Source organism: Manis javanica, chromosome 8, assembly GCF_040802235.1.
Source record: "Manis javanica isolate MJ-LG chromosome 8, MJ_LKY, whole genome shotgun sequence".
Taxonomy (NCBI): Eukaryota; Metazoa; Chordata; class Mammalia; order Pholidota; family Manidae; genus Manis; species Manis javanica.
Genome location: NC_133163.1, coordinates 1,939,057 through 1,951,851, shown reverse-complemented (window position 1 = coordinate 1,951,851; position 12,795 = coordinate 1,939,057). Strand labels below are relative to the sequence as shown.

Sequence of the window (12,795 nt, the reverse complement as noted above, 5' to 3'; positions counted from 1 at the left end):
TGGCGCCTGCTGGTGTTGGGGGGTTCAGCCCACCTGGGCCAGTGGGCAGGCATGCAAACTGCTGGGAGTTGGGGTGGCTTTCCATGCCCTGGGCCCAGCTCTGACCTTGGCCTGATCACCAGGCTGTCTGTACATCTGTGCTTCTCCATCTGCAAACCGGGGTGGCACACGGGCTGGGTTGGATAGGGTCTCGGGTGGGTGGAAGGGGGTTGTGGAGCACTCGAACCCGTTTTCTTCCTGCCAACTGTGTTTTTTGGGGTGCAGCAGGCCCCCTCCACTCCTCCTGGGGCCTGGCCCCCCACCCAAGTGTTTCTGGCAGGGGCTCCTCCTTTCTCCTATGACAGACGACCCCATCCATCCTGGACCCCTGGGGCAAAGAGGCTTGGCCACCCACCACCCGCCCCCGTGCTGCCTCCCTGGCTCTCTGGATGGTTTTTGTAGGAACGTCACATAGAAATGTCTCCTGAAAGGCATTTAATATTGTCACAGAAAAGAAGTTAGATTATGCTCAATTCCTGACATTAATGTGCTACTTAAGATAATTCATCATCTTGCAGCATTAAAAAAGACATCCTTCTTGGTGGGTGCCGAGCAGTGCCCCTCCCCCGGCCCTCCTGGGCCACCAACTAGGAGCAGAAACCTTTTGTATGCAGAATGTGGTTTTTCCCTACCTACCAGCTCTTCAGCAGGGTTTGGACTCTCAGAGACAGTGGCCTGGCTTTGACCAGGACGGTGGTGTGGGGCAGGCCAACGGCCGCGGACCACCCCCCCCAACTTGGGTTGTGGGTCCTGAGCCCGATGAATACCGTGCTGGCCGAGAGGACAGCACACTTCCTTCCTGGGGTGCTGTCCCCTGCCGGGAGGCCCCTCCAATCTCAGAGCCCATTTGGCTCCTGAAGTGGCCTGGAGTTCATGGTGAAAGAAATTGCCAAAAACTACCGGGAAGAGCACATTTTCATCTGTTTGGCAGCAGCGTTTGGAATTGAAATTGCTTCGTTCATGTCGTTGGGGATATAAGAATCGATTCCCGCCTAGTGGAGCCCAGGTTTGGGGGGCAGGGGGACAGTAGGTGGCCATTTCTTTGTGCTTCTCCCTGGAGAGCAGTGGCCCCTTCCTTGGGAATTATTTTGCATGTCAATTTGCCACATGCCGAAGGGGAGTGGATGGCGCCTAGTGCAAAGTACCCACGATAAACCAATTTTGCCGGCGTTATGTATCTGTCACTTACAATTAAATCCATGAAAAATATTGGCCCTGAAATGAGTCTGGTAATTTGATTTACACTGTGGTGGAGAAACTGGAGATTTCACCCGTGAGAAGCCAGTCTGGTGCCCTCTCCCAGGATGGGCCCTCACTTGGGGCGGCTCACCGGGTCAGAAGGCGCCCTCACAGCTGTACACAAGATGCTCTGTCTGAGGTGCTTGTTTTCCATGCAGGTTTTGGGGTGTCTTTAGTGCAGTTTGCTGTGGCCCTTGGTTCCTGCCTACTCAGAGCACCCCAAAACCTGTGTGGAGAGAAGAGCCTTCTGTTCCCTGGAGGGTGCTGGGCCTGTGGTCTGGCTGGGCCTGCTGTCTTTGGGCGCGTGCCGGCGGGGTCACATGGGCAGAGGCTGCCTGGCCACCTGCAGGGGCCCCGAGCCTGCTCTGCCCTGCCCCTCCCCCCACCTCTGCCCCCATCCAGGCCCCACCTGCCTTCTGGGATTCCAGTCTCATCTTTCCAGGGGCAGGATTGTCCCGTCCTCCCCAGTGTGTCCGAGAGAATTTCCCCTGGTGCCCTGCTGATGCGGAATCCTGCCAGGACGCAGGGCTTTGAGTTTGGACTTGGAGGTGGCTCTCGGGTCACTTGCCTTCTGCAGCTCGCCTCCCCAGGGCGCCACTGGCTCCCTGGCCCGGCCCCTTCCGTGCGTGTGTTCCTCACTGGCTTCCACGTGGGCTCCTGCCGGCTCCCCTCCGGGCTGCGGGCGGGCAGGCAGGCAGGCAGGCGGGGGTCGGTGGCAGATGTGCTCGGGGCCCTGGAGGACTCTGTCCCGGGGTTGGGGTCTGGGAGAAGGGGCTCCCTGGAGGAGATGGGCTGGACTGCGATGAGGGACAGCGGCTTCCCTCTGTCTCAGCTGGGAGTGGCCTGCGTGGACCTGCGGCCCCGCCTATCCCAGCCCCGGTCCAGAGCCAGCTCTCCTGGGAGCTGCACTTGGCAGCTTAGTGAGCCAGGCTGGTGGAGCTCGAGAGCTGGGGGGTGCAGGGAGGGCTGGGCTCTGAGGCAGCCCCTTTCCTCCACATGGGGATGGGGAGAGCAGGCAGCGTGAGGCTCGGGGAAGAGGCCCCGCGGGTGGGGGTGGGCTGCGGATCTCCCACTCTTGTGTGGGCGGGGTCTTCCAGCCCCTTCTGCCTGCCCCTCTCTCCCGCTTTCTCCCTGCACCCTCAGATCTGGGATGTGGGATTTCAGGAGGCCCGCTCTCCGTGGGCTTGAGGGGGCTGCCAATGTGATGGCTGCCCAACCCTGGGAAGCTGACAGCTGTGGGCGAGCTTGAGGGTGGGGCTGTGTCTGCTGTCAGAGGCTCTCTGCCTTCGGGCTCGCTCCCCATAGTGCCTGGCTCTGCACGGGAGTCAGTGACAGGGTGTGGCGGAGCCCCAAGTCAAGGGCAGGGGGGGTGCACCCTGAGTGTGGTCTCCGTGCCACCTGTAGCCTGCCAAGCCCGCTTCTCCATTCCTGAGCTCCCAGCCACCCCCTGCCCCCTCTGTCCTGCCCGCCCCACCCCCACCCTGCCCTGCCCTGTGCTCCCCGTTCTGTGCTGACTTGCTCTGCCCCTGGCCGGCCTCTCTTCTCGCTGGGCCTTGCCTGCTCCCTGCCTGGCTGACCTCATAGGATCCGCTCTGGGCCCGGAGCCGGGGTGCGGGCGTCCGCATTCCTGCCGTGGGGCTCCCGTGCCGAGGCCTGGCTCGCTGTCCCAACTCGCGCGAGGCTCCTCCTGCCCTGTAATTAGCGGCCGCTCAGATGCCCGCTCCCACCCGCCTCCCCAGGTGAAGGTCATGCTGCGGATCTGGCCAGTGCAGGGGGCCCAGCACTCGGCCGAGTCCACAGCCTTCCTGAAGGTGGACCCTCGGAAGAAGCAGGTGACCCTCTACGACCCGGCTGCTGGGCCCCCCGGCAGCTCAGGTCCCCAACGGGCCACCACTGCCGCGGCTCCCAAGATGTTTGCCTTTGACGCTGTCTTCCCCCAGGACTCGGAACAGGTGAGGGTGGCGGCGTCCACTGGGAACTGCGGGCCAGGACTGCCAGTCCCCACGCTGGGGTCAGAGCTGCGCTTGCTGCTGGTGCTGGGCAAGGCGGAGGGAGCCAGGGGCGAGGCCCAGGCACGGGAGGGTCGGGCTTGGGGGCCGGGCAGGCCCATCCGGTTTCCTCTGCCTCACGGGCCTCCCGGCCTTCGGGCTCCCTGCTTGGCTCTCGGCCTGGTTTTCAGGCTGAGGTTTCCTGGGAAGCACCCGGTCTCGGGAGCTACCCTCCATGGGAGTTTCTGGGCAGTGGTTTATTTTGCCCTGGTGGTGTGTGAACACCTGGGTGCTCTGCTGGGTGTCGGGCACACACTGTGACCAAGCGTGTGCTCGTAGTGGCAGTGACTGTGTGTGTGTGTGTGCATGCCCACCTGTCAGCCCCGTGTCTGTCTGGCTCGGGCTATGCGTGTGCATTGGTGTTCTGTGTGCTGGGTGCATGTGATGACCTCTGTCTTTGGTCCCATGTGTGCCAGCCTGGCCTCCTTGCCTGCCTCAGTGTGATGGGGACAGACAGGCGTGGGAGGCCGATGGTGGCCCCTTGACCTCGGCACCTGCCTGCCTCTCTGTGCCCTCCTCCAGGCCGAGGTCTGCTCGGGGACAGTGGCCGATGTGCTCCAGGCAGTGGTCAGTGGGGCCGATGGCTGCGTTTTTTCCTTCGGCCACACGAGCCTTGGTGAGCGCTGTCCGTCGCTCTGCGGTGGCCGGGCCCAGTGTCCGGGTGGGGAAGGGGAAAACCTCATATGGGCGGTGGGGGCTGTGCAGAAGCTGAAACCCTGAAGGCCTGGGGGGCAGGGGTCTAGGGGCGGGTCAGAGAAGGCCCCTGGGGTCGCTGTGGCCCCAGGTTGGCTCTGAGGGCCTCGGGCAGGGCCCTGACATGTCACGTGGCCCCCAGGCAAATCGTATACCATGGTGGGGGAGGACCGCTCGCCCCAGAGTCTGGGCGTCATGCCCTGTGCCATTTCCTGGCTTTTCCGGCTTGTCGGTGAGCGCAAGGAGAGGACGGGCACCCGCTTCTCTGTCCGGGTCTCAGCCGTGGAGGTGTGCGGCCAGGACGGGAGCCTTAGGGACCTGCTGGCCGAGGTGGCCTCTGGTGGCCTGCAGGATGCCCAGTCTCCAGGCGTGTACCTGCGGGAGGACCCTGTATGTGGGGCTCAGGTACATGAAAACCACTGCCACCATGCAGGGGCGGGGCCTGGGGTCTTGGGAGGGCTGCAGGGGCTGCCTTGGGTAGGCAGAGGGGGCTGCGGCTCAGCCCACTGAGGCACCGTGCCCCTCACCCGTCCCAGCTCCAGAACCAGAGCGAGCTGCGGGTGCCCACGGCCGAGAAGGCGGCCTTCTACCTGGACGCGGCCCTGGCTGCCCGCAGCACCAGCCGGGCGGGCAGCAGCCAGGATGCCCAGCACAGCTCACACGTGTTCTTCACACTGCATGTCTACCAGTACCGCATGGAGAAGTGTGGCAAGGGCGGAAGTAGGTGTCACCCGTGACCCTGGGCCCAGTTGCTCATGTCACCTTGGGGTCAGTCCTTCCCCCAGCCGGACTGTGCCCTGGGGGCATCGCCTGGGGACTCCCGCCTTGGGCTGGGGTTGCAGGGCCTTGGGTGGGGGCCATGCCACCACTCCCTGCTCTCTGGTTTCAGTGTCTGGAGGCCGTAGCCGTCTGCACCTCATTGACCTGGGCAGCTGTGAGGGGGCACCTGGCAGGGGTGGGGAGGCCCCTGGGGGCCCCCTGTGTCTGTCCCTGTCGGCCTTGGGCAGCGTCATCCTGGCTCTGCTCAGCGGGGCCAAGCATGTGCCCCATAGGTGAGTTGGGGGCTCCCTGGTGGGCACTGGTAGGGTGGCCCCGGGAAACCAGCCGGGAGCCTGTCAGGCACGTGCCCTGTGTCTCTGGCCTCCGAGTTCCTTGGGTTTGTCTCATCACCTGATGGGCCCTGCCATCCAAGGGCTGCCAGGGGTGCTGGTGCCCATGGGGGGTGAGCACAGAGGTGGATGCCAGACCCAACCCCAGGGCGCCAGGTGTGGACCTGGTCTGGCAAGAGGCCTGCCTCCCTCCCTCCAGACCCCCTCCCTGACACCCCCTCCCCTGGCCCTCAGCCTCTGAGCACCCCCTTGGCCCCCAGGGACCACAAGCTCACCATGCTGCTGCGGGAGGCCCTGGCCACCACCAACTGTCGTGCCACCATGATCGCTCACGTCTCGGATGCGCCCATCCACCACGCCGAGACTCTCAGCACTGTGCAGCTGGCCGCCCGCGTTCACCGCCTGCGCAGGAAGGTCAAGGTTGGCTGCATCTCCTGTCCACGCCCCCTCCCCGCTCCTGCCCAGGGTCTTGTGTCCTTCTTGGGCCCCTGCCTGACATACTGGGGGCCACCCAGACCTGTCTGGACTGAGGTCATGCAGCTGTGGCCCAGCCAAAGGAGGCAGAGAGCTGAGTCCTAGGTTGCCTGGATGTAGAACTGGAGCTGCCTGCAAGGGGGCTTGTGGTTGGCCACCTCTGTCCGCCTGGCCCAGGGGTGGGCAGTGGTCAGGGCAGCCTGGCAGGATCCCTGTGGCCTGAGCCCCTCCTGGGCCTGGGCATGCGCTCTCGCCTCCTGTGATCCAGCGTAATTCTCTCTCCTTGAGAAGATTGGGTTCTGTTTGGTGCCTAAGGTTTAGTGTTATTCCAGCACGCGGTGGGAGGGCGGCTGTGTGGCCAGAGGGCGCCGGAGTTGCTGGGGGTGGGGGTGGCGGGGGGCGGGCAGGCTGCTGCTCACAGGGGCCGCTCTGTCCCAGTACATGTCCAGCTCCTCGGGCGGGGACAGCTCCTGCGAGGAAGGCCACGCCCGTCGCCCCCAGCACCTGCGGCCCTTCCACCCCCGCTCCGTGGCCCCGGACCCCGACCGCCTGTTCCCTGGCTCGCCTGGCGACCTTGACTACTCGTCCAGCAGTGAGCAGTCCTGCGACACTGTCATCTATGTGGGGCCTGGTGGGGCGGCGCTGTCAGACCGCGAGCTGACCGACAACGAGGGCCCGCCGGACTTCGTGCCCATCATCCCCGCGCTGAGCCGCCGCCGGCCCTCCGAGGGCCCCCGAGATGCAGACCACTTCCGCTGCAGCACCTTTGCAGAGCTGCAGGAGCGGCTGGAGTGCATTGATGGCAGCGAGGGCCCCTTGGGAGCCCCGGGTGGCCCGGCCCGAGGGGGCAGGAAGCCTTCCCTGCCTGACGCCGTGGCCCTCAGAAAGGCTGTGGGCTCCCCGCTGGCTGCCAGCACACCTCGTGGCAGCCCCAGCCCAGACACCCACCAGGGTGCCTTGGAGCCCTCTAGGGCTGGAGGTGATCAGAGGGATGGCGTCAGCACCAGGCCTGAGCCGCCTGTTCTGGACAAGGCCGTGGGGGGTGGAGGCCGGAGGCCGCTGCCTGGCCCGGCCCCTCCGCCGCAGCAGCCAGAGGCCAGCAGAGCCCCAGAGGAGCCCGGTGTCCGGGGTGCCGATGGCGTGGTGCGGACTCCCCCCGTGGGCACGAGTGGGCGGGCAGGCTGCCCCCAGCCATCTGAATGGGGCTGCCACCTGGAGCGAGGCCTGCTGACTGCCACGGTGACTTTGCAGCAGCCCGTGGGGCTCAACGGCGAGGATGAGCTGGTGTTCACCGTGGTGGAGGAGCTGGCCCTGGGCGGACTCTCAGGCCCCGGGCGCCCTGCCAGCCTGGCCAGTTTCGGCAGTGACTGCTCCCTGCAGGCCCTGGCCTCGGGCTCCAGGCCGGTCAGCATCATCAGCAGCCTCAACGACGAGTTGGATGCATACGTCCTGCAGGCCCCCTGCGGGCCCCTGGGCGGGGCCACCCACGCGGGCAGCAGTCATAGCTCCTCCCTCAGCTCTTGGCTCAGCTCGGTTGGCGTGTGCACGGCCGACAGCCGTAACCCCACGCCGCAGCCCCCCTCTCGGGCCAGCCCGGACCCTTTTGGTCCCGACTCGGTGGCAGGGCCTGACCCCCTGGGCCGCCCAACCCCGGACAGCTCCCTAGAGGGTGGCGGCTTTCTGTTCTCAGAAAAGGGCCGGCCAGACAGTCCTGGCCCAGCCTGGAGTCCTCGTTCTCAGGAGGTGGCCGCCGCAGCCCCCGGCAGAGCTGGCAGGGAGCCCCAGGCGGTGTCTCCCCGGGCGGCAGCCTCAGCACAGACTCTCCACTCCAGCCTTCCCCGGAGACCGAGGACTACCTCTGCGGCCGGTCACGTGGGCTGCCCTCGCCGGGACCCAAGCCCACCTGGCCCTGGAGACCCGTTCGAGGACCCCTGGCTGCCGCGGGCAGATGAACGTGTCCCGCTGCAGATGGCCTCTGCCGGCAGGGCCTCCAGCCCGGCCCTGGTGCTGGCTTGTGCCCGCAGGGTGGTGGATGGCTGTGAGGTGGCAGGCAGGGTGGCCCACAGGCCGGAGGTTGCGGCTCAGATCCCACCCCTGCGGAGGGGGGCCACCACGCTGGGTGTGACTACGCCCACGGCATCCTGTGGGGACGCCCTGGCCAATGCAGCGGCCTGCGTGGGTAGCCTGAAAGTGGCCCCTGGCAGCAAGAAGAGCACGGCTGCCAAGGGGGGCCTCTTCCTGCGGCCTGGTGGGGTGGCCCCCCCAGCCCCGCCCGTGCGCAAGTCCAGCCTGGAGCATAAGAACAGCCCCACCCTGGGCCCTCTCCAGGCGGGGTGCCTCCCACGAGGGGAGGAGGAGGCCAGGCCTAGTGGCCGGGCTGACCCCTCCGTCCCCCGGGCCACGTCCAGCCTGAAGGCCCGGGCTGGCAAGGCAGAGGCGGCGTGCCGTCCCACTGCCCATGGGTCCCTCGAGAGGCGTGAGGGCCTGGCACACAGCAGCGGCAAGGCCAAGGAAGCCCCAGGCAGGCCACTCCGGGCTGTGCCCAGGCTGGGGGTGCCACCCGCCAGCCTCATGCCTGGGCCGGCTGCTGTCTGTAGGGGCGGCCCGGCCAGGGGTGTGGGGGCCCTTAAGCCCCCAGCCAGCGGGGCCAAGGCCCGCAGCTTGGCGGCTGGCGGGTCGAGGGCCCTGGGCTCCCCAGTGAAGCTGCTGGCCCCTGTGGCCGGCAGGAGCCCTGGCGGTCCTGTGACAGGTCCCAGGGGAGCCCCACGGGTGGCCCCCGGTATGGGGGCCAAGGCCAGTCGAGGCACTGTCATGGGCACCAAGCAGGCGCTCCGGGCCACCCACAGCCGTGTCGGTGAGCTGGTGGCCGGCGGGGCGCCTGGCAGAGGTGGCCCTGCGTGGGGCTCGGCCGACTCGGACAGTGGTAACGACAGTGGTGTGAATGTGGGTGAGGAGCGGCTGCCTGCAGGCCCGGCACTGCCCTCGCCCTATAGCAAGGTGACAGCCCCCCGGCGGCCCCAGCGCTACAGCAGCGGCCACGGCAGTGACAACAGCAGTGTGCTGAGCGGGGAGCTCCCACCCGCCATGGGCCGCACGGCCCTGTTCTACCACAGTGGAAGCAGCGGCTACGAGAGCATGATGCGCGACAGCGAGGCCACCGGCAGTGCGTCCTCCGCCCCCGACTCCATGAGCGACAGTGGGGCTGCCTCCCCAGGTGCCCGCGCCCGCAGCCTCAGGTCCCCCAAGAAGAGGGCCACAGGTGGGTGTGGGCAGCTCTCCTGGGCACATCCCTCCACAGTTTATAATCTGGAGATGCATGACCACCAGGCACAATGTTCACTGATTCAGGTGCACATGGCCCTTGGCAGTTTTACAAATGTGCCTCTGGTGTTCAGGGTGTACATGTGCACAGCCCTGTACAGTTTATGAGCAGTCCCTGTGTGCCCCCTTCTGAGATCCACACTGCCCCCGAGGCTGGTCCCCATCCTGGTCAGAGTGGGCAGGCAAGGGCGGGCCTGCCAGAGTCATCCTGAGGAGCGTGGGGAGCTGGGAGGAGAGGACCAGGCTCGGGGCTCCGAGGCCGGTGCCCTCCCGTGCCAGGGCCTGCTGCCTGGGAGCCACCTCCTGCTTCCAGGACTGCTCCCGCCTCGATCCCAGGGCCGGGTGGGACAGGCCTGCCCCTCACACTGCGTGGCTTTGGGGGGTGTGTGGCTTCCAGCTGATATTTGGGACGGGTAGGTGCCCCTCTGGGAGACAGGCTGGGGTGGGAAAGCAGGAAGGGGCACCTTGGGGGTATGGGTGGAGTGCCAGTGCTGGCCATGAGCTGGCTCGGGTCTGTCCCAGGCCAAGGGAGCAGGGGAGGTTGTGAGTCAGGACGTGACGTTGCTGCCTCCAAGGGGTGGGGGTGGGGGGGCTACTGCTGTGTAGGCAGCTGGTGTGGCCGTCAGGTGGGAGGAGGTGGGCTGGTGGAGTGAGCCCGCTGTCCCCCGGGGCCTGGGGTGGGGTGGCAGGCAGTGCCCTCTCCCTGCCAGGACGCCGGCTGGGGGCTGGGACCCGGGGCTGGGCTCCTAGTCTCTGCTCCCTAGCGCCCGGCCCCGTTCCAGGTCTGCCGCGGAGACGACTGGTCCCGGCCCCACTGCCTGACGCCACCGCCCTGGGCCGCAAGCCCAGCCTGCCTGGGCAGTGGGTGGACCTGCCCCCGCCCCTGGCCGGCTCGCTGCAGGAGCCCTTCGAGATCAAGGTGTACGAGATAGACGACGTGGAGCGTCTGCAGCGGCACCGCCCACCCCCGAGGGCAGACCCGGCTGAGGTCAGGGGGGGCGGGGCCCTGGGTGGGGGGCGGGCCCTGGGTGCGGCTGGGCGGCTTCCTGACCCCACCTTCCACTCTTGTCCACAGCCCTCCCAGGACGTAGAGAAGGTAGGAACCGTTCTTGCCCAGCCCTGAGCCTGATGCCCACCTTGGCAGAGTGGGTGTCTGGAGGGGTTCTGAGGTCACTGCTGTTGTCCCCTGGAGTTGAACCAGGTGGGGGTTCCCACAGCTGTGTCCACTCATCCGGGGCCCAGGATCCAGACAGGCACTGGCAGGCTGCTTGGGAGAGGCTGGTGTGAGCCCCACAGTGGGGGCCCCGGTCCTACCCCTGCCCACCTCTGAGGCCCCACTCTGCACCCATCCAGGCCTGGAGGGTGGAGGGAGGCTCATGGCCAAGGTGGGGGCCTGGGCAGTAGGTTGTCCCCATGCCTGAGCCCACCCCCTGCCCGTCCCCTGCCGCCCAGGGCTTGGTGTGCGTCAGTGCAAAGCTGCGGCTGGCAGAGCGCAGGCAGCAGCGGCTGCAAGAGGTGCGGACCAAGCACCGGCGCCTCTGTGAGGAGCTGGCTGAGACCCAGGGCCGGCTGATGGTGGAGCCTGGCCGCTGGCTGGAGCAGTGTGAGTCCCCCCGACCCCCGGCTGGGGTAGTGAGACCTGCCAGGGAGGTGCAGGCTTGCAGGACCCCAGCTCCCATGCCCTGCCCCGCCCCCTTGCCCACCTTGTGCCTCCCAAGCTATTTCCTTCCCTCTTGGAGCCCTAGCTGCTCCCCTTGACATGTGGCAAGGACCCTTCCCTTCACCTTGGCCCAGAGGGACCTGGAAGCCCAAAGGGGAGAGAAGCATCTCCTCGGCCCTGCAGGGACCCGGGCCTGACCTGCCTGCCGTCCCTCCACAGTTGAGGTGGACCCAGAGCTGGAGCCCGAGTCGGCGGAGTACCTGGAGGCCCTGGAGCATGCCACGGTGGCCCTGGAGCAGTGTGTGAACCTGTGCAAGGCTCACGTCATGATGGTCACCTGCTTCGACATCAGCGTCACCGTGCCCACTGCCGCCCTGGGGCTGCAGGAGGTGGACGTCTGAGGCTGGGCATCAGGACCGGGGGAGGGGACATGCAGGGGCGAGAGGACGGGACGTGGGGTGGAGCGAGGATGTGGTGTGGGTAGGAGGAAGGCGGATGCAGAGGGTCCAGTGCAGGATCGGGGTCTCGGAGGCAATGGAGTTAGAGGGAGGGGAAGGCCCGCCAAGCGGCGGACAGGGAGGGAGCGCGCGGGGACGGGAGGCAGCCACCGTCCAGACAAGTGCCTTTACCCTGGAATTGGACTTCCGTCCTTTTTGTGTTTGGTGCTAAGAACTCACGATACCAGCAGACGGTGTGCGGCCGCAGCCGGGTGGTGGCTGTGGTCGTCCAGATTCTGGGCTGGAGCCAGTGGCACTGTTCATGTCACCTCCACAGCCAAGCAGTTCCATGCAGCAGGGCAGCCCCGGGCTCCCCAGGCCACTAGTTGAGGATCAGGGTTATTTTCCTTTACAGCTCTTTCCTCTCAGCAGAGCCGGCCTAAGGGTCTCCAGACCCTTCCCTCTGCAGGTGATGACAGTGGGGTCTCCTGGGCGGGGTACCCCAGCCTCCGTTCCCCAGGGCCTGCTTTGTCCTGAGGGTACAGAGAGGGCAGTGACCAAGGGGAGGGCTGGAGGCACACGGCCGGAATTCTTACCAAAACCACAAGCAAAAACCAGAAAAACCAACACATACAAAAAATGGGTGATAAGGGTTTTGTAAAGGTTCTGTTAGGTTCATATTTTTGTATCATTTTGCTTATAAATGCGGTATTTGCAGTGGGAATTTCAAGACAAATGATCTATGTTTTTATGGTTTTCTATGAAAGGTATCCCTCAGGCCAGACTCTTTCTGGGGACACCCTGGGCAGGACAGGGGTCCTGGGGAGGCACTTCTTGCCAGATGCAGACCAGGGGATGAGCCTGCCTATGGGTGGCATTCCCGGCAGGGTAGGCTCTGTTTTCTGACCATTGTGCATTTTCTTGGGGCAGCCAAACCTTTGTACAAATCTGTAGATAACATCTTGCTGCAGCTTTTGTGAATAAAAGATGCATTGATTGTTCTCATGGCTTCTGAGTTCACTAGGCACACTGCCCTCCAAGGGCCCTAGCACGTCCAGGGGCTTTGGGCAGCAGGGACTCGTCCTCCGCCCACAAACCCCGCAGCGGCCCCAGCCTTCAGGCGAGAGAGGACCCACGTGGCAGGAGGTGCCCCTTCCTCTCTGATCTCCTTCCCAGCCACTCTGTCTCGCAGCACCCAGCTTCTGGGCCCCAAGGCTGAGGCAGGGAGCCAGGGGCTGGAGCTGGCCGACAGGAAATAGCATTTTCTAATGGGTGCCTGGCCCCCCTTCCAGGTGTCGTGTCAGCTGGGAAATCGAGGCAGGAGCAATATGCCTGTTGGGACGCCTTTCGTCTCCTTCCTTTGCCCCCCAAACCTACTTTTCCAGAAGATGTGCGAGCAGACACACCATGGGCACATCAAGCCCCCGGGCTGGCAGAGCCACTTTTCCCTACCCAGCCCCTTTCTGATGGCCTCAGGCGGCTCCACCAGATGCTCAGACTGTGGTCCTGGCCCTGGGCACCCCCAGGTGGCCAGTGTGTGGGCTGCTCCCTGATGGCCCTGCTGCCCGGGGCACGGTCATGCCTGGTGTGGTCTCTGCCTGCCTCCTGGCCTCAGTGGAGCCCCTGGGCAGGGCGGAGTCCGAGTCAGCTGTGCACCCCAACACTGGGCACAGGGTGGGCCTCGGGTGATTGCAGAAGGAAGGACGCAGGAAGGGAGGTCACCCCCTCAGCGCGCTGGGGGTACAAGCAGGGTTTGCACAGTACCCCAGCCATTC

The 12,795-nt window shown here is 65.7% G+C and overlaps 1 protein-coding gene across 2 annotated transcripts in view; it reads left to right on the top strand.

The window, feature by feature from the left end:
* Positions 1-12,021, top strand: part of KIF26A (kinesin family member 26A) — a 40,960-nt gene extending 28,939 nt beyond the window's left edge. For both annotated transcript variants that reach the window (XM_036991700.2, XM_036991706.2), the window contains 11 exons: positions 3,018-3,230; positions 3,849-3,942; positions 4,162-4,424; positions 4,556-4,739; positions 4,909-5,071; positions 5,389-5,548; positions 6,041-8,861; positions 9,706-9,911; positions 9,999-10,019; positions 10,376-10,526; positions 10,803-12,021. In XM_036991700.2, coding sequence (XP_036847595.2) covers positions 3,018-3,230; positions 3,849-3,942; positions 4,162-4,424; positions 4,556-4,739; positions 4,909-5,071; positions 5,389-5,548; positions 6,041-8,861; positions 9,706-9,911; positions 9,999-10,019; positions 10,376-10,526; positions 10,803-10,984 — 4,458 coding nt within the window. In that variant the 3' untranslated portion in view covers positions 10,985-12,021. The remainder of the gene's footprint in view (positions 1-3,017; positions 3,231-3,848; positions 3,943-4,161; positions 4,425-4,555; positions 4,740-4,908; positions 5,072-5,388; positions 5,549-6,040; positions 8,862-9,705; positions 9,912-9,998; positions 10,020-10,375; positions 10,527-10,802) is intronic.
* The last annotated feature ends 774 nt before the right edge of the window (positions 12,022-12,795 follow it).